The 27,095-nt window shown below is 46.6% G+C and overlaps 1 protein-coding gene across 4 annotated transcripts in view; it reads left to right on the top strand.

Annotated features, from left to right (window-relative positions):
* Positions 1 to 27,095, top strand: part of RAD54L2 (RAD54 like 2) — a 60,524-nt gene that overhangs the window by 20,308 nt on the left and 13,121 nt on the right. For all 4 annotated transcript variants that reach the window (XR_003251792.1, XM_026055000.1, XM_026054999.1 and 1 more), the window contains 8 exons: positions 17,928 to 18,126; positions 19,669 to 19,808; positions 21,192 to 21,323; positions 22,132 to 22,364; positions 23,083 to 23,265; positions 23,543 to 23,676; positions 25,011 to 25,207; positions 25,930 to 26,272. Coding sequence is in view for 3 of the 4 variants with exons in the window: in XM_026055000.1 (XP_025910785.1) it covers positions 17,928 to 18,126; positions 19,669 to 19,808; positions 21,192 to 21,323; positions 22,132 to 22,364; positions 23,083 to 23,265; positions 23,543 to 23,676; positions 25,011 to 25,207; positions 25,930 to 26,272 (1,561 nt within the window). In the remaining variant the exon portion in view is untranslated. The remainder of the gene's footprint in view (positions 1 to 17,927; positions 18,127 to 19,668; positions 19,809 to 21,191; positions 21,324 to 22,131; positions 22,365 to 23,082; positions 23,266 to 23,542; positions 23,677 to 25,010; positions 25,208 to 25,929; positions 26,273 to 27,095) is intronic.

Here is a 27,095-nt window from a genome sequence, read left to right as displayed (position 1 = left end):
CAAACATATATCTAACTGCAGGTATTAGATGCATTTCTCAGCTGACTTTATATAACTAAGAAGATTTTTTAAAATGTTTTATCTGTTTTTGAGAGGGATAGAAGCATCTTCATAATTGATTTGTGTCCATTAAGCATACGCTGCCTTCAGCGCTTTCATAGTAGAGTTGTGCTGGTTTCCCAAAACCCTGAAGGTTAGGAGCTGGCTGGCTTCTAGGTTTCCACAAGCCAGTGGAATAAAACGCAAGCGATGTCATTAGTATCAAAAGTGAAAAGAGCCTGGATATTATCATTTGCAGTTTTAGCAATCCCAGTTAGTGAGCAATGCAGAAAGGCTACACTAAAATCTCAGGGAAGGTGGTTTGTATTCCGTATCTAGGCAAGAGTGCCGCTGCCTTCGCTGAGAACTTCTCTTGATTACCACTGCCTGCATGTTGTACCCGTTATTTTATGCTGGCAGCTTCCCTGTAGTACAGCCTGTCTTTCGGAACAAATGCGGTGAACGTGTGCCGGCTGCAGGGTTTGGACCTGCCTCGCTAGCAAGTGTCTGCGTACACGGCACGTTGTATGGGAGTAATGCCCGCGCCGACCACGTGGCAGGCATCCAGCTCCCTTGAAGTGGTTTTACGGGACTCGCTAAATGGTGACATTTAAAAAAAAAATCCTCGTCGGTGCTTTGCTGAGAACAGTCCGTACTGTGGTTAGCTCTGCTAGTTCCCTGCCTGCCAGACCTGGAGCCGTAGCTGGCATTGCCGGTTTGCCTGTGAACCCAGGCTGCTTTGTGTGCGTTGGGGCAGTTTCTGTGGTCGGCAGGGTATGGGCAGCAGGTGGAAAGTTGCTTGCGTACGGGCTAGGTGTGCTCATAAATCATGGAGGAACGAGGGAAGGGACCAGGAACTGGAGAGGAGCGTGGGAGCAGTGGCGCCTGGGGCTCGGTGGGGGGGATTATTGTCCGATCTCAGGATCCCAGCGTTTTAACGAACCCTGTGAACTAGGTTATTCTCGGTGGGGTGAGGTGTGGCTTGAATGCTGCTGTGGGAAGCAAGGCTCCGATCCCATCCCGGGATCCTGGCTAGCACTGCCCCCCCCCCCCGGCCCCCTTTGTAGGGTCTTGCGGACTGACGGCTTTGCAGGGCGGTCGCTGAGCCTTTGGCCATCGGCAAGCGCTGACTCTTTCCCCGTCTCCTCTGGTTTCCTGAAGCGGCGGCAAGTTCCTATGAAAGTGTTCTTGACTTCTCTGCCCCCCTCCCAAGCTCTCTGACAGCAGCTTCCTTTTTGAGAGGGTGGCACCAAGTCTGGCATAGTCAAAATGTTATATAACCTGGAGTAATGACTTGCTTTGCTTCTTTAAAAGGAGGTGATGACGCCAGAGCTCTCCTTCCTTCCAACCCGCCGGCTGGGTGCAGGGACTGGCTGAGCTTGTGAAATGATGTGGTATTATAACTAGCTACGTGGGTTTTTTTTTTTTCCTCCTTCCCTTTGATCTGTTGCGTATGATGAATGCAAAATAGAAATCCTCCTATGTGGTTAAAGGACGGTCCACGTCCATGGCTCTGCTTTTTCTATATATGCGTACATTTATTTTTTCAAAAAAAATTTTTTTTTTTTTTACCTGCAGCCACATGCTGTGTTTTCTTCAAGCTGCCGCGAGCATGAGAGTAACACGAATACACGGAGTCAGAGAGGGAATAGGTATTAGCGGAACAAAGAACTGCTCCAAGTCTTCTGGGTGGAGGAGAAACACCTTGTTTCTTCCTGCTTTTCTAATTGGCTTTGCAGGATTTGGGGGCTTGTGTATTATTGGCCAAAAAGTTTCTTTGCTCTTTTCACAAAGCAGCTAGCAAATCTCAAACAAGGGGTAATCACGCTTTCTCCTCTGCTACCTTTGGTACCTTTTTCCCCACATACATTTTCAGGACTCAGCTGGGTGCTGCTGCCCCTCATCATCACTGATAGATACYGTCCTCTTTCCTCTGCAACTTCTGAAGCAGTGAGGAAATCACGGAGAAACTAATTAGCAAATCTGTAATGTGGTATTTTCCCTGTTGAATGGGTAAGGAGTGGCAAAGTGACTTTACTAAGGTCATCTGATGAGTTGCGGATGAAGCCAAAGTCAAAATCCTCTGCTTTACATTTTAGGCAAAGCCCCTTTTCCTTCCAAATCTACTAGGCAGGGTGAAACCCTTCTCTGTTGGTTTCTGCATTTGAGTTTAAGCTATGCAAGGGGTCCTTGTTCTCATTTTTCCATAATTCATCTGGCATTGTGCTGTTTTAAATGACTCTGGTTAAATAAAATGTGTGTGCGTGTGTGTATAACTGTATATTGTACGTGTATAATATTTTTGGCTGAGAAGAATTGGCAAGTTTGGTGGGAGAGGAAACTTTTAATTAAATGACAAGTATTCTTCAAATGTTTAAAGGTACAGTATTGCATCACAATAATTAATTTGCTATTTTAATTTGCTGCTTTGATAGAAACCTGCAGTATTGAACTTTTGGAAGCGTCTGGCTGATCATTTGGACCAAAGCTTTTTGATGCCATACCCGTTTTTTTATTTTAATAACTGTAATTTCTTCTGCAGATGCTGAAAATGTCTTGTTCTCATTTTCTTCAACATGCAGTTCACTGACTCAGTATGAAAAAAATTCTAAGTAGGAGTTTAAAGATCAGAAGATGTTATTTTCACTTGGAAGTATGCAAATGGGAATGAGAGAGGAGAAAGCTATAAGATAAAATCTTTTTGGGCTAGGTGAACAGAAACTTTTAGTTTGATTCTCTGTCAAAACAAATTTTGCAATTAAAACATCCGTAGGTAATCTTTGTGTATGTAAAACATTTAAAATACTTGAACCATTAGAAGTAGTTTTAAAATGGCTCTTCTCTGTACTTTTGGCTTGTGATTTATGTCAAAGTGAATGAGTGTGGGAAAGTGAATAAACCAAGTTTATATGAATAAAAATAAAACGAKAGAAAAAAGGACCAAATTTTATCCCTTACAATCCAAAACTCATTACAAGCAATGGAAAGACTTCTCTGGTTTTCCATGGTTGGTTTCGATCTTACTCAGAAGATGTGACATTTTAGTTTACAGTGCAATGTTGGTTAAAAAGCAGATGATTCTCAAAGCCCAGCAATACTCAGTTGCCAACAAATAATGTTGTGGCGTTAGAGTTTGATTCCATCTGAACGGTTTTAGGTTGATTAGCAGTCAAGCCTAGTCTGAGTTTAATAACTCACAAAAAAAGTCAGGTTGTAGGCAGCTTCTCTACTTGATGGTGATAAGTGGGGCGTGCAGACAGCCGCTGCTGGGTGGGGGACATGCCTGTGGGAAGGGGAAAGGGCAGCCCGGTGGCATGGAGCCGTTGAGGATGGAAAGGAGAGGTCCCTGCTGTCCTGTGGCGCRGCAGTGAACAGCACGTGGGCAGCGAGGGGAGAGAGGGGAGCCGCTAGCCTGGCTCACGGGATCCAGAGAGCAAGGAGTCACATAAGGTTTGCAGTGCTTCTCCGTGCTGTGCTTGGTGGGCCTGCATCAGGCTGATGCTGAGCAGTCCTGGAGCATCTCAGCTCACAGAGGACAGTGTGGAGAGCAGTATGCCTTGAAGGGCTTTCTTTTGATATCCTATGGAAACTGCAAATTTTACAGTGATTGCAACAGGGCAGACTGCTGTGTCGTTTGCTAGGGAAGCTCTCAAGTGACAAGAGTCTCCTGAGAAGCTTCTTCCAATGTATAGTTTGGTCACTGCAGTTGCGAGGACCTTGTTTGTGTTTGAGAGTAATGCAGCTGAGATACAGTGACTGTGTAAGATATCAGGACCCTGCGGGGGAAGGAGAACGAACTTACGGACAAGGCTGACCAGCAAATGGGCTTATCTATAACAAGATTACCTCCCATGAGGAGATCGTTTTATTAACTGTTTCTGGCAGATCTAATTCTTGGCTACGTGAATTTGTGATGGGCTCGCCAGGAAGCTGTTATGAGGGGGAAAGTCCTGTTCCGTTTTGCACGGTAGGGTAAAGAAGGAAATGCCCTTTTTATTCCTCTGCAGAAATGGACAGGCAGAGGTCACCTGTTTCCCCCGACGTACTGAACTTCCATTTGCCTTGTGCTTGATTGCTATAACAAGCGCGCCTTAGAAAATACTCGCTTGTCTTTATGCAAATACTTGTCTTTAAGTCTTCTCTCCTAGTTTCATCAGTCTGTTAGGTCAGATACTGAGGACGTGTTTGGGTTATTTATTCCAACTCTACAAAGTCCTTATAAGGCCTGTTGCAAGAGCCTCAGCTACGTACTTTTCTCAATATATTTGTCCCCCTTTTGCCCCTTGTTCAACACTGTATGTTCTTGTGTAGCAGCCAGGCTGTTTCGACCTGTGATATAGGTGACAGGCTGTCTTGTTACCAAGCTTTTTACTTTTCATTCAGTTCGTAATTTTTTCTTTGGTAAAATCTATATAGCTGTGATTGTGAGAGCTACGCCCTGGGTTTATTTTGAAGCTGTGATGTAGTCCAAAGCGGCGAGGCTGCTTTGGTGGTGACAAGCATTCATTGAGTTCTAGCACMCGCTTTAATAATAGGTGGAATAAAAATGTCCTGGCTGTTTTTGCAGACCTCTGGGTCAAATCTTTACCATTGTACGAGTGCGGCACATTGTGCTGTTCAGTCCTGGAGTCCTACACATTTGTGCTGGAGCTGGTCAGCCTGCTTTGGACTTGTTGCACTGGTGCTGGCTTTCTCCACCTCTMCCCACCAGTTGTTTCAAGCAAGGAGATGATTTTGTTCGGTGGAGAAATGCTCGCTAGGAGCTAGCTGACATTTTGTTAAATGTGCATCACCCCTGGTTCGCTCTTTATTACTGGCACTGGGATAAGGAATCAGCCGTGGAGAAAGTCGCTGTAGCGCTGGAAGAAGGGTCGCTTAAAGCAAGCAGTCRTGTAGGGTTTCGAACGAAGCTCTGAAGTGCTTATTCTCTCTGTATTTGCAAACTTGTCTTTCTGGTGCGGATGAATGATGGGGAAGAAGGCTCGCTTAGAAACTCGTGTTCCCCAGACTCTGAAAGGTTGTTTCCTAAAAACTCTGCAGTCTCATTCATAGTCCTTTTGCAGCACGGGGAGCCTTCTGAATATGCACAACAGCACTGTAAGAGTTACTGACTTAATGAACCAAACAGGACGCTCTTTTGCCCCGTAGCGTGCAAGCAGGTTACCAGCTCCCGACAGATTGCTCCCCATTTTGCGCTGCTCCGCTTTGGGACGCGCCCGGGGTGCGCACGGCTCCTGCCGGCGACTTACCGTTGCCCGTAGGAATTCCCCTCGCGCGGGGCCCCACTCGAGCCCAGCTGGTTATGTAAGGAGTTGTATTTTATTCGCCCTCTCGCTCACTGCCACTAGTTGAACTGAGAACGGGCTCGCCAGCCCGAGTGAATGGGAGCGGGGCTGAGCGGGGTGCAGTCTGGGCGCTCGCGCCGAGCGGTGCCTCCTGCCGTGCGCCCCCACACAGCGGACCCACTCCCCTGCTTGCTTTTAAACCTCTCTTGCTGCCTCCGATCCGATCTGGCGTTGGCACCCGGGCTGGCGGCGCCGCTGCTCCGGCGATCCCYGCTCCGGCGATCGGTCCCCCGTGGAGCGTGGAGCGGCAGCTCCCTCGGGCAGGGCTGTGTAGTTTGACTCTCCAAGCAGGGGAGGGAGGTAGGGACAATTTTTATTTAGGCTGAACACGAGGCATATTTAACTAGTTATATAACAGCGACCCTACTCTGTCTCGGCTGAGTTCAGGGAGGATATATGCTCACTGAGTCCAGTCACACCAGCTTGGTTGAGTCAAGCCCTAGGAGCTATACCCCAAAGTTATTCTCAGAAACCTTAAGTGCAGGTTTCCCAGCCTGCAGCCTGGACTGTTTTATCAGGAGACACATCCCGCTTGCCAACTGAACAGCCACTGAGAGCGGATTTAGTGCTCCCTGGGCTCCGGGCAGAGATAACAAGTTGCTGGGAGTGCCTGGAAACTTTGGTCCTGAAGACCCTGGGACGAGACTAGCTGAAGGGCTGCGAGCGTGTGGCTGCATTGAACAAGCGTTTGGGCTGAGTCGCTGGCAGAGACCTGACCTCAGTCAGTGCACTGAGCAGCATGTTACTTTTGGATGAGTCTCAGAAGTTTCCAGGTAGGACACAGTTTTGGGTTTGGGGTTTTTTTCTCTGTTTTTCTTCTTGTCTCCCTGCTACAGATCATTCATTCGCATGCCCCCTATGCTGGACTGCCCCCCTCAACGGCTAGCACAGTACGTTAGGATCCCATAGTCGTCTGTGAGGCTCAATTTTTAATTTGCTACTTACTGGGCAGGGATGGAAAGGGTTGAATTTTCAGTGTCTGGCACTGCTCATCAATCTGATGGAGGAAATCTGAGGAGGAAACGCTCCTTCTTTGTGCTTTGAATTCTGAAGACGTTAATGATGTGATGTTCTGCGTCTGGCATTCCTGTTTCTGCTGCTGTCATGTTGCAATATTGCAAAAGTTGTTTTTAGCAGGAGAGGAGGCAGTTGTTAATAGCAGTGTCACTTCATATCCGGTATCCTCTCTCCTGCCCCCTCTCCATGTTTGGTATATGCTTTCCCCAAGCATCCTACCTGATAGAGTTTGAAGAGCTTCTCTTGTCAGTGAAGTATTTGGTGACTTGCTGGCTGCATGGCAGTTGCTTTGGGCATCAGTTGGAGCTGTCGGTGCTTATTCCAGAGCCCCTAATTTGTGCCTAATAGACTAAGAGCTGCTTGGCTCCTTTATTTTATTTTATTTATTTATTTATTTGTCCCTGTGAAATGGAAGATGCTGGTGAAACCCTAACAGTTTCTCGTGTAACCTAGTTTACATTTTTGGGGATGGCTGCCTCTTAGGTTGGTTGCTGGTGGGCGGGCCTCATGTTTTGGGGGGGGCAGGGGGGGCGGGGGGAACTTCTTACTTGGTTCAGATTTGAAGTACTTCATCAATTTGTAATTCAGCTTGTGATGAGGATAGGCACTTGGGGAAGCCGAACTTCTTGCACCTTGCTCAGGTGGCAAATCCACCCAGAGTTCATTCGTGCAGGGAAGGTAAGAGACTGTTCCAAAATGGTCCCCGGGCATTCCAGCTCAGCGTTAGAGGAGCCCAGTGCAGTGTGGGTTTTATGTGGAGGTTTTACAGAAATAAGTTTTGCCATATTTGGTGTCCATTACTGACAGAGGTGGATTCTAGCAAAAATCCATCTTTTCTTGCTTTCTTAGGCCTCTGGCTCTGGTGGCAGGATGAAGAAACTAATTCTGGGAGAGTGTGACCTGAGAGAAGAAGGGAATTACAATACAAAATGAGTTTGGATAAATGGGGAACCAGGGTGATACGAATGGCTTATATAACTCAATATAGGATAACAGGTATAAAAAGAAGATGGGAGGGGGAAGATGCTTTCGGACGTGAGACTATAGGTCACATGGAGGGAGAATGCAGGGTTAGAGGCCTCCCAAAAATTACGGTTGGAAAGATTTTGGGGGAGTCGTCTGTGCAAACATGAGAGAGCAAGAGCAAACCTACAAATAAACTCATCCTTGTACAGCACTGCACTGATCAAGACAGAGTCTGGGGCAAGGTTTCTCGCAGTCTGCTCTACAAAGTGGGGAAATTGTTTGAGGAAGTGTTTGTAGCTCATCCAGCCTGGTTGCTCTCTGACTGATGGGTCCAGGAGGGTCTCCCCTCCCTCTTCTCTGTAGCTGTGTTGTCCCCAGAGAGGATGATAGCTGCCCAAGGTCACACAGGGAGTCTGGGGTAGCACTGAAGCGTCATGTTCCTGCCTACCCTTGTGCCTCGACCACCGGTCAGTGTTTCTTTTCTCTGTTTTAAATGTTTTTTTCTCATTTCAAGTGCCTGAAAGGTTCTTTGGGGGTATTCAAGCTAATAAGCCCTTGTGTGTACAGTGCAGTGCTGCCTGTTCTATTGAATTATTTTATGTTACTGGAAGTCAGCATTTTAATTATTTTTATGTCAGCACCCACCAGGTAGTAAATAAAGGTTTGCTGCAATACACTCCCTATTCCCTGTTGGAGCAGAGACTGTTGCCCTGTAAGAACAACGTCTCTTATTTAAAAAGAGTCCTCTCCCCTCCCCACATACACATACTCTTCTTTTTTGATCGTAGAGGTAGTTTTAGAAACCCTTTGAAGGAACTGGTGCTTGTTGTCATTTTTCCAGGCTGTGGAGAACTTAGATTTTTTTTGTGGTGTTACATATTTTGGATGAGAGGTGTTCTCATGACACTGTGGCTTCAATCTGTGTGAGTCTGATTGCCACGAACAGCTTTGCAGCCCTCTGTCAGATCGATTTTGCAGCACACTACACAGCACCACTATTTCAAAAAGACAAACTGGAAACAGATTGTTCTTTGAGCAGTGATGTTTCATCCTGGTCTTATTAGCTTTCTCCGGTGCTCCCGGTCACTTTTCTGGCTGCGCTCGGTGGGAGAAGTGCCAGTGGAATGCGGTGGCACACAGGCTCAAACTCAGCAATTTGCATTTTTCTCCCGAGTGATGCCTGCCTCATTAAACAAAGTCCTTAAAAATTCCTCCGAAATTACTTTAGGGACTGAGGCAGAAAATGGCAAGGCAGTTGAAGTCCTGAGCTTTGTTACGGTCCAAAAAAAGATTGACAATTTTTTCAAGTGGGGACTTATATTTAAGGCGAGGAAAGATAGCCTGTTGATCTGAGTGTAGGATAGGGAGCCAATGACTTGGGAGCTACTCAGCACTGGTGCCTGCCCAATTTCTTTGCCTTAGTTTCCTCCTCTGCAAGACAGACATGAGGATGGACCCATTTCACAGATTGTCATGTGGATTGTGTCGTGCTTGTGAACTCCTTTGACACTGAAGTAGTGTGACAATGCCAAGCGTTACCATTTTGAAATCTCTCCTCTCTTATACTATTGCCATCCTGAACAACAACACAGGAGCACCTGGATACTGGAGGATGCTTTATGCTGGGATTATTTCTCATGCAGCTCTTTGAAATGATGAGCAAGCATCAAATGTCTTTTCCCTGCTCCCTTTTAACAGGTCCTGAATGAAGCTGTAGTGTGAAGGCTTGGGGCAAAGATTAAAGTTCGGCTTGTGCTGGTTGTTTGTTTGCCATTTTGGTGGCCTTGGAAGTGTGTGGCAGCAATAATTGTCTCTTTATTATTTCTCATTGCTCTGGGGGAATCCTAGTGTAAAGCTAATGCCACAAGTCCCAGCTACCTAGTGTAAACTAATGCTTATGTAATCATTGCATAATGCAAAATGCTTGTTCCCCTACTCGTCCTCTTTTCTTAGTCCCTGAACATTACGTTGAGAAGAATAATGGTGACAGCCAGCTGGATTCCCTGTGCTGGGAACACGTCAAGCCCCCGGATGTGTCAAATTTCCTCTCCCAACTTCAGAAATCATCTTTGTTACCTGAATCAATATTTAACCACCTTAATAAAAAAGATCAGATTTGGGGGGAGGAAGTTTTGAACTGCCGTGAAAATAAGTAAGGTCTTAGGGTAAAATCGGGTTACTTGTGGTTTAGATGCCTGTGGTTATTATTACTTTTTTTTTTTTTTAAATCTGGCAGGCAAAAATATATCCTGGGTTACTAGTTAACTGGGATAACCAGAAAGGGGAGGTTTCAGTTCCCTCCTACGTGCAGTTGCTGAAGTAGCAGCTTGTTGAAAACTTCCCAGCACTAGAGCCTGAAACACTTCCTGACTTCAGTGCGTGAGTTTTATGTAACTCGGTTGCTCTCACGTACCCTCAGCTTAAAGGACAAATGTAACCCATCCCTGGTTCCCTCGCTGCCTCACAGGGTGCGTTTCCTGGCTTTTCTTCTGCGCGTTGGCTGATGCCCGCGGTGCCTATGCGAAAGAGGGAGCTTATATTTTAGGTTTGAGGGCATTTCTTGGGCAAAGCAATTTTGCTTACGTATCTAGAATAGAGGTGCAAGGTAGCAGGATTCTGTATTTCTTCAGCTCTTTCCGTTTCAAAGCACTATGAAAATGTTTAATTTTGAATTTCACAACACCACCCTCCCCCTTAGTCCCAGAGTAAGCGTGGAGCAGAGCCGGCGACGGATGCGAGATCGCCTGGTGCTCGGCGCTGCAGTCTGATCAGCACCCTTCCCTTCTCRGTGTCAGCCCGAGGCGTGACGTTATCTGAAGGGCACGCCATCCCGGCTGCATTTTGGGGGCTYGCGCGGGGCCGAGCGTGAGCCCGCAGGTGTCGTTACCCGTCGACGGGACTCRGCCGGAGCAGCTACCTGCTCTCCTCCTCCTCCGGCTCGGGGTGTTGAGCTTTGCAAGTGTGCTCCATACAAAAGGTTATATAAGTGCTCTTTGGTGTTTATGTAACTCGGGTCTCCTCGGTGTATGCAGCGTTGAGGCCTGGCCAGAACGAGAGCTCTTGGGTATTTGGGGCCTGGTTCTGCTTGCATAATCCCGGCGTTGGAAGATATATTGTCTGTCACCAAAGCTGGCCGTTTGATGTTCCGGTTTGCCTCTCAGTGCTCTTGGCTGCTTGCTTTCCCTTTGGTTTTTGGGTCGCATCTTTCGAGCTCCTGTCCTTCAGCTCCATTTCCTTTCGCTTGGGAAGGAGTCCTTCAGGCCAGGAAGGGAGTTTTATTCTGCGGCATACATACCTCCTCAGTAACTGATACACCCCGAGACCTCTGATGGGAAAAGAAGGGCAGTGCTGCCTTTTAATTCATCTCGTAAAATTTTCCATTGATTGGCATTCACTTCCCTGCCCGAGGAGGAGTCTGGAGATGGGTCTGACTTGTGTGTTTTTCCCTCGTCTGGCTTCCGCCCTGCGTTTTGGCCTGCAGAGCCCAGGCTGGTGCCGTCTTCAGAGCTCGTCGTGCGTCTTAGCCCTCCATCCTGTGGTCCTGGGCTGGTATTCAAAGCAGCCTCTCTCCTGCCTGCAGCCTGCAGATTTCACGTAGGTGTCTTGAACCTACGGTGACTGATCACTTTACAAATATCTAGATAAATGAGGAACGTGTTACTAGAACTTCAAGCAGGGCTGTTTGTTATACCAACATGACAGTCTCCGTGTCTAGTTATAGTGACAAGTACGAAAGACAGACCTGATGTGGTTAACTCCTAGATACATCGGCAAGGGGAAGGAAGCTCTCGCAGCTGATGCACGCACTGCTTGACAGGCCGAGGGAAGCTGCGCTCGTGCGAAGCAAAACTCTTGGGCTTGGGCAGACATGGCCCACGAAATTCGTTTCAGGTATCGCAGCGGCTGTGACGCAGCAGGGCTCCAGCTATCGCAGCCTCCCGCTGGGTGGGCAGCTGGGGAGCAGCAGCAAGGGGGACTCAAGCTCATTGCTCGAGCAGCGCCCATGGGGTGGCGGCACGTTGGAGCTGCCACTGCCGTCACGCCGGGGGCTGGCGTGGGGAGAAGCGGTGGGGGCGACGGGGCCAGGGGGACTCTGCCCCGCTGCATACAGCTTGGCTGCCCGTGGCTCCCGAAGCCTCGTCTCTGGCGGGGACTGCGGCAGCCCCCGTGATGGGTGCTGGGCCATGCTTGGGCTGTGGCCCACGTCTGGCCTCCTGTGCAGGACAGGCTTGGGTGTTCTTTCAGGGAACACCTCCAGCTGAGCTGCATTGCCCGGGCCTCCTGCCTGGCTCGGAGGCCCAAGTTAACGTTCACACATCCCTTGGCCTTGGCCGGGGAAGAGAGGGAGCAGGAGATGGGGGGGCAACCAGGGAGCACCTGGACAAGCGCAGAAACACACCACCGGCACAAGAGTGTCCACAAGGGAAAAGAGGATGGCAGGGAAAGCAGGGTCTGAAACGTGGTGAGATCACCAGCGTAGATGAAAAAGGCTCATCTGAGCTAGGCGCTGCTGCTTTTTACCCCCACCCCCCACCCCCCAAGTGAGCCGACGGCTTGCTCAGCGTGGCGGCGGGCTCCCGGGGGGCGTGAGGCACCTGGAGCTGCCGGCGAGCAGGGCAGAGCGGCGGCYGGGCGCGCGGCTGGGCGCGCTGGGGGGGTAGGTGTGCCGCGTTATATAATGCTTACATAATTAGGTCTTTGTTAAGCAGTTCTGGCTGGGAGGGGCGTAGTGCTGCCGAGTTGCTCAGAAGACTGAGCATGATTATTGCAAAAGGAGAGCAAAGTCTGTTTGCTGATGAGCTGGCGGGATAGCAGCTGCAACGGGTAGCCAGAGCCCGGGCTCCTGAGAGGGGCTGTGTCGTCCCCCGTTCCTCCCGCGGGGCGGCTTTTCTGGGGTTTTGGGCAGAGGGTACCAGGTATCGATGTGCGTTYGGCCCAGGGAGGAGACTCTGCGGCTTTCTTTGGATGGTCTGGCAGGTAGAGCCTAAAAGAAGGCAGTTTGATCTTTCCCCTTGCTTTCCCCTACGCTCTCCTTGGGGAGTTTCATGGGGAGTTTTCCGCCTCTTGCTTCAGGGTGGACACCTCTCCCCACCTTTTGTGGTGTATCTGTACAGCAGCTGCACCAGTTGCATGCATAGAAAGAATATGCTGAAAACATTTCATTCAGCTGAATGCAGGATGAACCAGAGCGCTCTCACTGTCGCCAGGCTTTGAGGCGATGCCTGCGCTGCAGTCAGTGCTGTTCTTTAGGTGCCAAAGGACGGCTGAACTCTGGCATCACCCACGCGCCTCTCCAGTTCCCATCGCACTGGGAAAACATTGTATAACCCCGGMGAACATCTTCCAGCTTGTCGGTGCTTTTGCAGTCGGGCTTCCTGTGCAGATTCACTGCCCCAGCCTTCGGCGCAGTTGTAGTTCAGTGTGTCAGTGGCTGYGAGGGTTGCAGCTGGAGCTGTGCAATTAGTTTGTCTTGTGCCGTCCCTCAGTGCTCCTCCCCTTCTTGCTTTGACAGCTCAGTACCGGCTGTAGTAGAACTAGCTAGTACTAGCTAGTCTCTGACAGGCTTCTGCCCACAAACTGCATGGAAGTTCCAGAAAATCTGAATTAATATTTAACTGCTCCTTGCTCTGATCCCCTTTGTGCAGGATGAGAGAGAGAAGGTCCCAAAACAAGAGCTGAATCCTCTCTGCTCTGCCTGCAACTGTGTTCCTCACCATGCGTGCACAACCCTGTCCTTAGGGTAGGAAATAATGCTCAAAGACTCAGCAAAATAGTGCTATTCGGTATCCTGAGTTTCCACAATGAAATGATTTTAAAAATAAACAAGGGCCTGTTTTTTCAGTGGTATGCCTTCCCTGAAGTTGTTGGAGTTACACTGGCAGAGAACTTGGCCTCCCAGGAGGGTGGTGAATCCTCTAGCTCGCTGCTTCAGCTAGCAAGTACCTCATGGGGGCAAGGAAATAATCATCTTGCAGAGTGGTGTTGTCCACTGAGTGGTCTTTTGCACCTTCTTGTGAAGCAGCTCCAGGTAGGGGAAGCTCAAGTCTGATCCTGAATGGCAGTTTCTGTGCTCCTGGGCATTTTTGACTGTTGCTAGACCCATGGATGTTTACTTGTGTGTGTGCAGATACTTGGCCTTATTGAGGCTTGACACAGAGCACGGAGATTGGATGCATCTTTAACACTGTTTCTCACACTCCTCAGTGTCAGGAGAAGCCTGTTAGCCAAAGAAATCTCACACCTCAGAAGTGTACTTGCTTTTTCATGACACTTCACAGTGACCTGAGTTCCCTTGCAGAGCAGGCTGTATGCGATGAGAGCAATTCACTGCTGAATCAAAGATACTAGAGAATATTCTTCAGGCTGCACCCTTGCTGTTTTATGGGATGTTTGAGAGTATTCTGCAAGAAGGAAGTGATGAGCTGAGTTTTGTAAGTTTGGGTGGTGGAAATCTCTCTGGGACAGGAATCTTTTGCTGTTTTATGTATTATGGGTAGCACCCATGTGCGGTGTTTAGGGGCAGCTCTGACAGTCATACCAGACAGGGAGCATCCAAAGCAGAGTTATACAGAGCAGTCACGACTCTTTTCCTTGCAGAGACATCTAAACTGTAATAAATGAGTGCTGGTCGAGAAGCCAAACACCTCCCCCTGCTTGTATGTACAGCTGGGGGCGGCAGCTGCTGCTGCTCAGTGAGCAAGGAAAATTGGCAACCCCTGATGTGCATTATGAACCAGAGCCGTGTTCGGATCAGAGCTATTGGTTTTTGATAGTGCAGGCATATTTTAAACTTCTCAAGTGCATGAGAAAGGGTAGTCATGCCTCTCAGCAGTAAGGGTAGCTTTCAGGACAAAGTACCTGGGCAGATGTCCGTAACTGTGAGGACCAGAGGGAACTGCCTGGCAGGTTGTGGCTGGCCCTTGGGTCTGTCGCTGGAAAGCTGTAATCTACCTGAATAAGCAGCTGTGTGGCAAGCTAGCTGTCTTCATTGATGCTAGTCCCACTACCCCTCAGGAACCCTCTTTATAGAGATCTGCTGCCTGTTCTGGTGAGTCCAGCGYGAAACATGCAGCAGAGGTGGCTGTGACTCTGGCAGCTGGTGTTCCAGCTGATCCTCAACACCCACGGTGTAAGCACGCGCTGGGTTTACCTTGCCAGGTCACTACTTGTGTCAAACGTGGCTCATCCTTGACGGTAACCATGACTGACATAGGGCTGCCTCCTGCTGAGTAGACCTGCGCCCTGTTGTTTAGATGGCCTTTGGTCCAGCTGTGCTTGAGCGTATGTGGCTGATCGCCCTGTGCAAGGCTATGCGAGGTGGTGTTACTCCATAGGTTGGTGGCATTGCTTTTCTCATTGAGGCAGTGTAGATAACTGCCCAGCTTTTCCTAGAGTGCGCTAACAGCTTAAGCGTTAAGCATGTCAACATGCAAACATGGCCGGCAAATTTGTGTGTTGTGTAAAAGTTACTTGTAATGGCCAGGTCAGAGTAGCATGCTGAGATCCTGTTACAAAACCATAATTGAGTTTCTTTTGTAGATCTAGGCTTGGAGGAATTAGGGCAGGAATTATTCCATTGATTACCTAATGGGACCTGTTCAGCTAGATTGTTCCCACACTCCCTCCCTCCAAAGAGCAAACCTGTTCCTTGTACAAAATAGGTTTTCATGTGCGTAGTTATTGTTTCTTAACGTGGCTCGGTCCCAGTGTGGGTCCCAGTTATGCAGCTTGGAACGCACCACGCTGGAACGCAGCCATATGGCTACAGTGGGGAGTCTTGCTATCCGTGCATAATAAGAGTTAGGCTGTGTGTGCAATCAGGAGTTTAATGCAAGACACCACCACCACGATTCCTGCCGGTAACTGCCAGCTCATGTCACAGGTGGTGGTGGGAGCTGTTGCATGGTTAGATCCAAGTAGCTTGTAGTGATTTTACCATTATGTTAGTTAAGCTTTCTGAAGCAGCTTTATTTATTGTGGTGGCAAGGATGGGTCCTCAGGAAGCTAGCTGTCTATCCTCTGAATCCCACTGCAGCTGAATCAGTGTGATATTTGGTGAAGCTGCTAGTGTAGAAGAGATCTTAGTATCTAGATGCATATGTGTCAGGAATGTGGGTTGATGCACAGATTGTATTCCTCACCTCAGAACTTGTACTGGCAGGACAAACACGAGCCTGAACAAACGCGTCTGTGGCAAGTGAGGGTCTGTACTCAGTGCAAAGCCAAATTTATCATCAGATTCTAGGTTTCATGCTCCTGCTCAGAGGAGAGTTAGCTTTTAAAAAACGATCTGATACAGCTGGGTGTAYGTTTCAACAGGGCTTGTATTACACATGATTAAGAGCAAATGCAGAAGGAAGAAAAGGTAAAATGTGGAGGTGGAATGAGTTTGCATGACAAACGTGAAAACATATATAGGAGACACATAACGGCCTCACCTTTGGGCTGCCTGGTCTTTGGATTTTGTTAGCATCACCTTCGTCCTGAAGGCGCCCTTTCCTGGCATGGTGCAAGTGAAAGGGTTGCTACTGAAGGAGGCGRCCTCGGTAATTGCTGGGGTGTGGGGAAAGAAGAGCTTCCGTCTTCCAGACAAGCATGACTTTGTGCTCTCTAATGCCTTGTCTAGGTCCAGTGGGCCTGGGGTGAGATGGCAGCAGTGTAACCATGGCAGTGTTTGTCTCTGGGATAGTCACTGGTTTAATGACTCATCCTGGAGAATGTGGTCACGTGTGCTGCTTCCCTGCTTCCCTTTGCCCTATTTCATCCAATCTTTTGATCTAGTTATATAACTATGAGTTGAGAAGGGTGGCAGGGAAGGAAACAATGCTAAAGAATTGCGGGTAATGGGACCAAAATGTATCTTTAGCTCAAATAACAGAGCTCCTGTCTGGAAAGCCTCGGAGACTAGTTTTATTGCCAGCACTGTTTGCTGTCTGCAAGTGAATGTGATGCTTGGTGTCTGAGCTTGTTAGTTTAAAGAGACATGGTAGGAGGAAAGGACTCTGAGGCTTTGGCCATGGTAGATGAACTGACGTGGTTGTAGCAGTGAACCTCCTTTGCTTTTTCATTCACCTGCAACATAACTCCTATCATGAGCTCTGTTTGATCACATCAGTTGCTGATACCTATTTTTCTAGTATGTGGAGGACTTACTGTTAGTGATACTCACAGAAACATTTGAGGTGCTCTACCAATTGTGACCCATGGTGGGGTGAGTCCAGAAGTGCTAACTGAACTCTGACACAGGCTTTAAGCAAATGCCAGGACAGGTCTGCTGAGACGACTGGAGAAGCAGCTTGCAAGGTCAGTGCTTTTGACCACAGTGAACCTAGCTGTTGGCATCCCGTTTTCAGGAGGTGATATTGGTGGTAAGGTGAATTTAACAGGCATATTAATGTGGCAGCTTTAGAAGTGTCTGCACATAGAGTTTGCTGTACTGAAGTATCCTTCATTTAAGCTGTCAGCTTTTTGAGAGAGCATGCCTCTCCAGATCCCATGGTGTCACAATGTGATGCTTGTTGGTTCAGGCTTACTTCATTTGCTGCATCTTTCTGCACTGATGTCTTCTTTCCCTCTTTCCTTCAAAGTTCAGCCTAAGTGTCATTTCAGTTCAGTCATTAGCTCATATACAGTCTGTGTGCAAGAAAGCTGATTACAAGCTGACATTCAGGGTATCTCTGTGCCTGACACCAGGGGACAGGATGCTTCAAAGAAGCTATTACAAGGCTTGTCAGAACCAGTTTACTTGAAGGGAAGCTTCTGAACAGAAGCATTTCCTTACTGTGATCTGCAAGCGTTAGCTTGGTCGGTGTCAGCCTGTTGAAGAGCAAAATGCCACATACACAAGGTGTCTTTTTGCATAGTGCTTTATGACTGAAATCAGCCATTAATACATGCCTGAAAATAGGAGAATGCAGAGAGAAGGGAGTGGCTGTGGTTTATAATGTGGAAAGACTATTGCTGCTTACTTTTTGTTTTTTAAGAAGGCTTGCCAGGAGTTAGCATTTAAATCATGAGAGTGGAGTCTGGTGATAAAACCACTGGGCTGCCTGTTAGGCCATGACCCAGTGTTTGAACCAGATAACCTCTTGCATGGTACATTCTGTTAACTTGGAAGATGGTTATACACATGGCACATAAATGGAAATTTCTGCCCTGCTTGAATACTAAGAAGCAAAGAAAAARGTTTTGAGTTGCTTGTTTTTCCTTGTTTTAATCAGAGCTCATCAGGCCCTTCTAGGAAGGTGGGCCTTTATGGCCAGCAAGTGGTCTTCATGGATTTAAATCAGTTTGCCTGGTTTTCTTTCAGGATGCTTTTGGACTGTGTTTAGTCTTGGCTGTCGCTGGAAACAGACCCTTCACCACAGAACTCCTTAACACTCGCTGAGTGGCACTGTTGGCGAGGACCCCAGTTTTGACCCTCAGAGAAATACGCTCGCAAATGAGCAAGAAGAGGGCTTGAGGGTTCCCGTTTGGCTTGAATCCTGATGAATGCTTGCATAAAAGCAACTGACAGCCTGGTACAGTTGTTCTTATGTCATTATGTCCTTGTCTTTTCAGACCAACCCCAGGAAGCTGTGTTCAGCAGTGACCATGTTGAACACACCGAGGATGGAGAATGGCAGCGCTCTACTTCAACTACCTCATCTCAGAGTGAGCGGGCAGAGCGACTCTTGCAGAACCAGCACAAGAGCCTGGCCTCTGAGGACACCAAAAAGAAGAGGGCTCAGAAACCTTCTCACATGCGGAGGAACATAAGGTAAGCAGCAGCAGGACGGAAAGAGTTAGGGTCCTATACAGCCTTTTGGGGTAAAAATGGAGTCTGTGGACTTTTTCTGAGCCATGTTTTGCCACTGTTGGCAAACCAGATGGCTTTTCTTTCCAAAACCTTAGGATTTCACCAGTGGGAGTAATATGTTCTCAGTCTGGAGTGCTGCATGTGGGTGCAAACTTGTTTGGTATTTCAGAAGAGTACAATATACAGTTACAGAATATATAGCAAAAATTTGTATTACTGCTGGTTTTAAAGTCACATAATTGAAAAATAACACCACTGTTACTTGCTAGTAACTATCCAGTTTCAGGGATATGTATTTGTGTGCATACATACATATATATATATATATATATATATAGTATATATACACAGACATACATGTGTGTGTGTGTCTTCTGCTAATGAAGATCCTATTGCAAACAGCCTAAGATATAGTCATTCCACCCACTATCTTGGGGTACTTGTTTACAGAAATGCTCAGTCTGTGACAGGTGACTGATGTGTGGGAAATCAATTTCACCTTAATTCTACAAAGTAATAATTGTGCCATTTTATAGGTCCCCACGTATATTCTGTGACAGGGTGTGAGGCTGCAGTAATTCATTATGAAATTTAATTTGAGGGGACCTAAATGGCTCAGGAGAATCATAACAGAACATGGACTTCTGTGGCAGCAAGCGGCCCTTTTGCCTTGCGTGTAAAGTGTTGGTGGTCTTTGGTTCATATTGCAGCTTGTAAGATTGACATTTCTGAAGCTGAAGGAATGACTGTTGAGTAGGCCTCAGAGACTGAGACTTCCTTGGGATGGAGAAGATGTCCTTAACGTGCAGGGTTGGGTGGACTGAAAGACCAGTTTGGGGGAGCTGGATTTTACCACTGCTCGTATTATACCTCTCCTCTGGCAAAAGAGCCTTCATTTCCAGGGCTGCAAATCTGAAACTGAGAGTGAAACTGAAAGGGGTGAAAAGAAACTTCTGAAAGTAATGGAAATTACCTGAAAAAGTAATGTGCTTGAGAGCAGCATTTGAAGTGATTGTTTTAAAGCTGTGAGAGGTCCTAGTTCCTGAAGACTGGGGCAGAGGAGAATCCGAGTGATAACTTTTTGGGTCAGAATTGATGCCTTTTCTCCTCACATACCTTCCTTGCATGACTTCATGCTTTTCTGTTTATAAACTCCATAGCAATAAATAACATCCTTTCAGATAGAAGGACTCCTCTGTGATGACCTAGTTTAAATATATACTTACCCAGTCACCTTTTTCACCCATTCAGTAGTTTGCTTCTGTCAAACTTCTGTCTTTTTCTTGAGTGATAGTAGCAGTGCCTGTAGTTGGGAAGCATAGTCTTGACATAGCTGTAGAATTTGTCTGTAGCTTTTGGCTATGATGTTCCTAGTCCATGTAGCTGGCAGACTACCTGGAGCTTGTCAGTTGTCTTTCAGACCAGCTGTACAGCCATCCCAGTTGTTTGGAAGAGATCATTTGAGTGTAACCAAACCGTTTCTCTGTTTGCTCGTGTGTTCAGAAAGCTGTTGCGTGAGGACCAATTGGAAGCTGTGACAAAAGCAGCCCAGCAGGAAGAGTTGGAGAGAAGGAAACGGCTAGAGCAGCAGCGGAAGGATTATCCAGCCACTATTCCTACTGTACCCATAGAGTTTCTTCCTGGTAAGCACTGGGAGCTGCCACCTAAAGTAAGACTTTTAAAGCTAGGAGCTGAATGGAGAAGGTCGTTCTCCATGCTGCCCTTGTACTCTCAAGTGTACGTCCTTAGGTTTGAAACATAAGTGTGTGGCTCAGTAGTGTAGTAAATCCCATGTCAGAGCCAGTTCTGAATCAAAATGCAGCAGCTGCATGGTGGAAGATATCAGATGACTTTGGAAGATACTTTGAGAAAATTTTGTGTAAGCAGAATGCTGGAACAGGTCTCATCTTTCCACAACTGGTGTAGAAGCTTAAACAAACTGATTTGACAGAAATGCTATGTCCTTCAGTCGGATCATATTTGTACTTTGGATGGTTTAGTAGTGCACGAGTCTGATACTGGTGATGCTGGAACAACAGACGGAGCGTACGAACGTTCATGATGTAGCTGTGTCCTTTATTCCATGTTTAAACGAGCGGAAAAATAGCAGGCAGTATATATGGTTACTCATCACCCCTCCCTTCCTACGAAGGGGGTGCTCCCAGATCCTGGCAGATAGCTTTATCTCAGGGTATAGTTCCACAATACGTCATCTTGCATTGTCTTTTAACCTGGATCGTTTCAATGATCCAATTAATAGCACAGCCTCTCAGACTGGTGTGGGGGCAGAGAAGTGCAGTGTAGAGTTGTGTCAAGGGGCAAGGTGTTCTTAAGTTGGCTTTGCCTCTTGAGAAAATGTATGTTCTCCTTTAAGTGCAAATGTTTTAAAAGTTTTTTGCATATGAAAAATAGAGTAAGAGCTATTTAAAACACTTCAACTGTTGAGGAGTAGGTTGCAGCCCCAGAAAAACGTGGTTGCTTGCTGAGTCACTGCAGCTGTGCTTATTTGGCCCCGTTGAGCTAGCCTCTCTCCCCACATGGCAATGCTTAAACATACTAACAAATGGTCTTGATCAGCAAAAGTTGTTAATGATATGTGGCATATAATTATTACAGTGTCCCTGCTAACAAAGGGCAGTTATCATCCCTTCAGCAATTGGTACTTTCTCTACTGGATGGAAAACAGAAGCAGAATGAAGAAAAAGGAAACCCTTTTACTTCTGAGACAGCAGCAACAACAACAACAACAAAAGGGACTTTAGCATGTCCGTGGTGAATGTGCCCCAGGCAGGGCATACATTACAGAGGGTGCCCTGAGCAATGGGCTATTGTTTAGGCATATTGAGAAAGAAGGAGATTGTGACCCAGGAAGCTGAGTCATAGCGGTATTTTAGACAGTGAGAGTCTGTTATGGAAAATTCCAGGGCTAAGTTACTGGAGCAAAAGTGGAAGGAAATACTGTCTGGTTTCTGAATAGTTTTGTCTCCTTCCCCATTATTATGAATTACTTATTGTCATGTTTGTAGAGGACATCGTTTTCAGAACAGCAGAGGCTACCCAGCTCCCCCCTCAGGTCCTGGCTGAGGAAGTGATCTGCCTAGATAGTACCAGCAGTGGCAGTGAAGATGATGCTAAAGGGAAAAATAGCATTAAAGATGGTAAGTGACCAATTGTCTAGCCCTGATCTTCTCGCAATATGCTATTCATTCAACCCCGAGAAACAGCTTTTTCTCCTATTTTCATCTAGTCAGACGTGCCATTAGTGAATAACTACAGACTTGTTAGTCCTAGTGGTTTGCAAGTATATGGCCAGTTCTGACCTTTAACTCCTAAATTGATATCTGTAACCTGGCCTGGTGGGCAGTCTTGCAAACTTGTGTTCATTTCTGTTTTTTAAATGCACTTCATTTTGCTCAGTGCTCTGCTAAGGAACCTAAGTTTACATGAGATGCAGCATCATTTGCTGGGGGGACAAAAGAAGAAGAAGAAAAAAAAAAAAAGCATCTGAAATCTGCAGTTGAAATCATTTTTTGTGTCCAAATGTATCTAACCTGACTCCTTTATACCACTCCAAAAGAGTACTTGTGCCTGGTTTCCTTGGCAGTCTTTAGAGCAGCGTATCAGCAGATAAAATGCATGACTGGATTTGGGAAGTAGGAGGACACATGGGGAAAAATGTAAAACTTGGAGAAACTGCCTTTTGTTCTGTTTGGATCAGCCCAAATTCTTGTTCTCCAAAGACTGGGAAACTCATGCTTTTATACGCTGGCCTGAGCAGCCTGATGTGTGTGTCTGTATTCTGCCTGCTTGTACAGGACAGGTCATTAGGCCAGTGTAACATGCAAAACATGGAATTGCAAAATGTGGTAGCCTTATTTTCCTTTTCTATAAGTTTTTTCCACACATGATAAACCCTGAGGTCGAGCTGACCTTTGCCGTTCTCTCCTGTTTTGGATTACTTTACAGAGGTGATCGAGCTGAGTTCAGGAGAGGATGATGCCCTCCAGATTGTAGACAGCAGCGATTCTGGCAATGAAGGGGAGGAGGATGGCAGTGAAGAGAGCAGTGGCTCTCATGTGAATGATGCCTTAAATCAGTCAGATGCTCTGGGGCAAGTCATTGTCAACATCAACCATCCACCAAATGAAGAGGACATTTTTCTGGCTCCCCAGCTTGCACATGCAGTAAAACCTCATCAGGTAGGCTTTGTTAGGCTTGGAAATGCAAGGTGTTCAGCCAAGCTTGCTTTGTAATCTCAGCAGAACTTCTTTGGTGAACTCTATGGCCAATTTGGTTGTGGTGGCTCTTGTGGATAAAGAGAAATTAAAGGGCTGGGCTGTGTATATCTTTGGCTATTGTGATTTGATAATCAGAGTCCTTAACTCTTATTTCAAGAGCCCATACTCATACTTGATCAAAAGATGAAGAAACGAGAATGTTTTCCTTGTTTCTGGCTGTATTTGTAACTGAATTCCTTCAGCTCTCAAAGGCAAAATGTTTTAGAAGGATTAGAGTTCATTGTGATGCCCAAGAAGTTTCTTAGTTGGGTGGCCTGGTTATGGATGGTGTGGTGATATCTGGGAAGGACAGACAGGAATGCTTTCCTTGCATGTTTAGATGAGCATTTTTAAAATCAAATTATATTAATAAACAAACTAACCAACCCCAACTCAAATTCTTTGGCTGCAAATGAATGTGAGATTTATTGGTATCATCTTCTCAGAAAGTTTTATGAGTATCTAAAAATAGTGTCCTTCTGAGTCCTGCCTAGCTTAAAATACTGCAGTGAACTTGAAATGTCCCCTTTATATTTTTCAGGGTTTATAGAATCCTAATGCGTTTGTCGCTCTGTAAATACATACCCATTTTGTTGTTTTCTCCTACCTTTTTGACACCTGTTCTGCTTTTCTCTCTTAGATTGGTGGAATCAGATTCCTGTATGACAACTTGGTGGAGTCCTTGGAGAGATTTAAAACCAGCAGCGGGTTTGGGTGTATTTTAGCACATAGCATGGGCCTGGGCAAGACCATACAGGTCATCTCTTTCTTGGATGTACTTTTTCGGCACACAGAGGCAAAGACTGTTCTTGCCATTGTACCTGTAAGTAGCTCATGTGAAGGGCTGACTGATCAACTACCTTGCACCACTTCTTTCTTTTTGTAGAGAAGGTTGATTAGTGTCCCATCTCCCAGCAAGCTCTGTCATACCTTCAGCCCTTCTTCTCCCCGCTTCATTTCCTGTGTCCCTGAGTTTCCGTGCTGTGGTCTGCTCTTTCTGGGCACAGCTCAGTGGCATTCCCTGATCTCATTTCTGTTTTTAAAATCCTGAGTGACTGAATTAACTGGCTTTTCAATTCCTCCATGGCTAACTTTTTCAGGTGAATACGCTCCAAAACTGGCTAGCAGAATTCAACATGTGGCTCCCAGCACCTGAAAACCTTCCTGCTGATTATAACTCCAAAGAGGTCCAGCCCCGCACCTTCAAAGTCCACATCCTGAATGATGAACACAAGTAGGTGCCAGTAAAAGCCATTTTGAGCTCTTAGGCTGCTTCTTGTGGAACTGTTACCAGAATTGCTGTTGCAGATTGTTTAGTTTCGGCTAATTCTGTGCCCTGGACTCCCAGATCCTTTCACTCTGCATTTGTTGCATTTGCTCTCCTTTGGGGAGGATTTTGGTACCTGGGAGAGATTTACTGTCTCTTTTGTTCTATATTTATATCTTGTACTTTCTTCTCACACTGCTGGCTCACCTTTCTGTTCTTCCGCATCTGCTGAGAACAAGAACCCAGTTACCAGAGGAAGAGCTACTTCTGTAAAGACCAGCAGAAGTGCCATGGGTTGTTTCTGGTGGTACATTGCTAGTCTCATCAGAGTCCTGGGACTCCTGAGGCATGTGCCTCTTGTACCATGTGTCTCTTGTATTTTGAATGTTGTTTTTTTTTTTCCCTGAAAATTTTCACATACTTAGGGATTCCTCTACCCCAACACTGTGACTCTCTGTGAATTGTGTTGCCCTTGAGGGATTCTGGGAAGCTATGCCAAGCTTCCTTGTCCAGAAAGGAGAGATCAGTGATTGCGGTTATATCCTGAAGTGGAGTGTATTCTTGGCTTGTGGATCTCTGCTTCGTTCCTGGTCATCTGTCTTGCATAGATCAGGATAGTGTAGTGATCTTAGGGAACTCGCAGTTCATCAGCCGTGTTCATACACTTAACTGCTGAGGTCCTCACCTCATGAGTGGACTGTACGCTGAATCTGCTGATGCTACTCTGGCCGTGTGTTTACTATTGAATGTGATCTGTTTGTGCCCTGGGAGGGCTGATGGAGGACAATGTCTTTATCTGAACCAATTCTGAGCAGGCTAGCAGGGAAAGACTAGCTAACAGGGAAGGAATAATTGAGGGACACTTGCATTGGAAGAGACGGCAAGGGATAACGAGTAGAGGAGTACAGCCATGTACATTAGCAGCTCTACAAACATGTTTTGCAGAGGCTACCTTCTCAAGCTCTCTTAAAAGGACTCTCTCAAGTTTGATATGGTTTCACACATGACAGACTTCTGCAGCTCAGTTCCTGTAAGGATTTGCCATTCTCAGCCCTGCTGCCCACAGCACACTGAAAGGCTTTTTTTTTCTTCTCCGCTTTACCAGATTGTCTCCTAAAAACAGCTTCATTGTATTCCTCTGTCTGATATGATGCCAGAAAGTGCTTTAATTAATTGAGCAGGTCCTTTTCTTCAGCAGGCTCCAATCCAGTGGCAGCAGTTGCAACTGAAACTGAAGAAACAGCTTACAGTTCTTTTTTTCTTTTCTTTTCTTTTTTTTTTCTTTTCTTTTCTTTTTGCAGGACAACGGCTGCACGTGCAAAGGTGGTGAATGACTGGGTGATAGAGGGTGGTGTGCTGCTGATGGGATATGAGATGTACCGTCTCCTCTCACTGAAGAAGTCCTTTGCCACTGGCAGGAAGAAGAAAACAAAGAAACAAGCTGGCCCTGTCATTATTGACTTGGATGAGGAAGACCGGCAGCAGGAGCTTCTGAAAGGTGGGAGTCCAGTCCCTGAGAGAATGGGATTCTGTTGTCCAGCTCTACCAACTCTGGCAGCACAGGGAAACAACCTGTAACTGCTTGTATCTATGAGCTAATAGAGTGAATAATAGTCCCTCTTAGCTGCTGAGAATGGTTACTTTGTTGTATGCAGGCAGTATTGTCAGGAAACTGTTACCACAGTGGATGTATTTGTGATCACCTGCTTCCTGCTTGTATTCTAAGTGCTATCAGGTCTCTTCAGTCTGTTTGGCTAGAAACTGAAGTCCTCAGTGTCAGAACAAGTCTGGAATAGCTTGCTGGCTTTCAGCATCCCTGATGCGGCCAAGCCTTGCTCAGCAGGTTTGTGTCTTAGGAGATAGAAGGCTGTTTAGTTCCGGTTCAGTCTTTCATTTCTTGTGATGGCTGCAAGTGAGAGTGGAAGTCAGTACGCTGAACTTAGGGTTTTGTCTGTGTGAAGTTTACTAATAGCATCTGATGCAAGACGCCCAACTTGCTCCAACGTAGGCTGTGAGCAGAAATCTAGTCATTGCCGCATTATGCTAAATGGGAGCTTGTGTCTAATCACATCTGGTTCCCTGAATCAGCTTTGGTCTCTGCCACCAATGGTATTGCTTTTTGCCTTTTAAAACTACCCTTCTTTTTCCTTTTCTGAAGTTGATGACCATGTAAAGGCAGAACTTTGTCTTAAACTAACGCTTGTTGTTCCTTGTCCTCAGGGATTGAAAAGGCTTTGTCTCGCCCTGGCCCAGATGTGGTTATTTGTGATGAGGGGCACCGGATAAAGAACTGCCATGCCAGCACTTCGCAGGCCCTGAAGAACATCCGCTCCCGCCGCCGAGTGGTGCTGACTGGCTATCCGCTCCAGAACAACCTTATTGAGTACTGGTGCATGGTAGACTTTGTCCGACCTGACTTTCTAGGCTCACGGCAGGAATTCAGCAACATGTTCGAGCGCCCCATCCTGAATGGGCAGTGTATTGACAGCACCCCTCAAGACGTCCGTCTCATGAGGTATCGCAGTCATGTCCTGCATAGCCTGCTGGAGGGCTTTGTGCAACGGTGAGTCCACAGTGGGTTCTTACTAGTCTAGTCCGTGCAAACAGCTCCTTTATCCCAGCTTAGCCTGCTTGCTTGCTGAGTTTATGCAGTACAGCTAATCATGCTGCCTTCTTGGGCTTGAGTTCTGTACAGGTACCTTATCTTTCTCTGCGGAAGGATCTTAAGCATATGGAGAAAACCACAGAGGAGATTCTTGGGTTAGCAGCTCCATAGTTGTCTCAGATCTGTCTTGTTCAGTCTATCAGCTGAAGAGTGATCTGTATGGTTCTGCTTTGCCTGAGGACTAGAAATAAAGTTAATTTCCTTTGGTACTGTACATCCAGGTAATGAAGAACAGCACCTCTAACTGCACCAGAAGGACCTCAGGTTTATTTTGATGTCTTAATAGCTCATTTGGATGTGCACTCTTCTGATATCTTCTACCCAAGGATTTGAAAGTATTTTACTAACTCTCAGTTATGAAAAGTGACAGCCCCTTGGCCACTCTGTGGAGAGAAATCAGCTTTGTTTCTCAGAGAAGGATCCTGAGATGTTGGATGAATGATTTTGGTCAGAGTGTCTTAGTCATTGGTAGAGCTAAAAATAGACCTTAGTTCTTGATTCCATTTTTCAACTGTCATGGAAAACAAGTCTTTCATCACTCCTCTTAACACTGTGACCTGTACTAGGAGATCGTAACACTTGAAATCTCTCTAACTGTGCTTCCTGTTGTTGGTTTTTGACTGTTGGTAGCCGTGTCTCACAAGTGTCATGCATTAGAGAAGCATGCAACTAGAGGTCTTTCTCCTTGCAGCCAGGTGGGCAAGAAATCTTACCCTGCAGG

This window comes from Apteryx rowi, unplaced genomic scaffold, assembly GCF_003343035.1.
Source record: "Apteryx rowi isolate R43461 unplaced genomic scaffold, aptRow1 scaffold_98, whole genome shotgun sequence".
In the NCBI taxonomy this organism is placed as follows: Eukaryota; Metazoa; Chordata; class Aves; order Apterygiformes; family Apterygidae; genus Apteryx; species Apteryx rowi.
The sequence above is the reverse complement of the archived record's forward strand: the minus strand, read 5'-3'. Positions and strand labels throughout refer to the sequence as shown.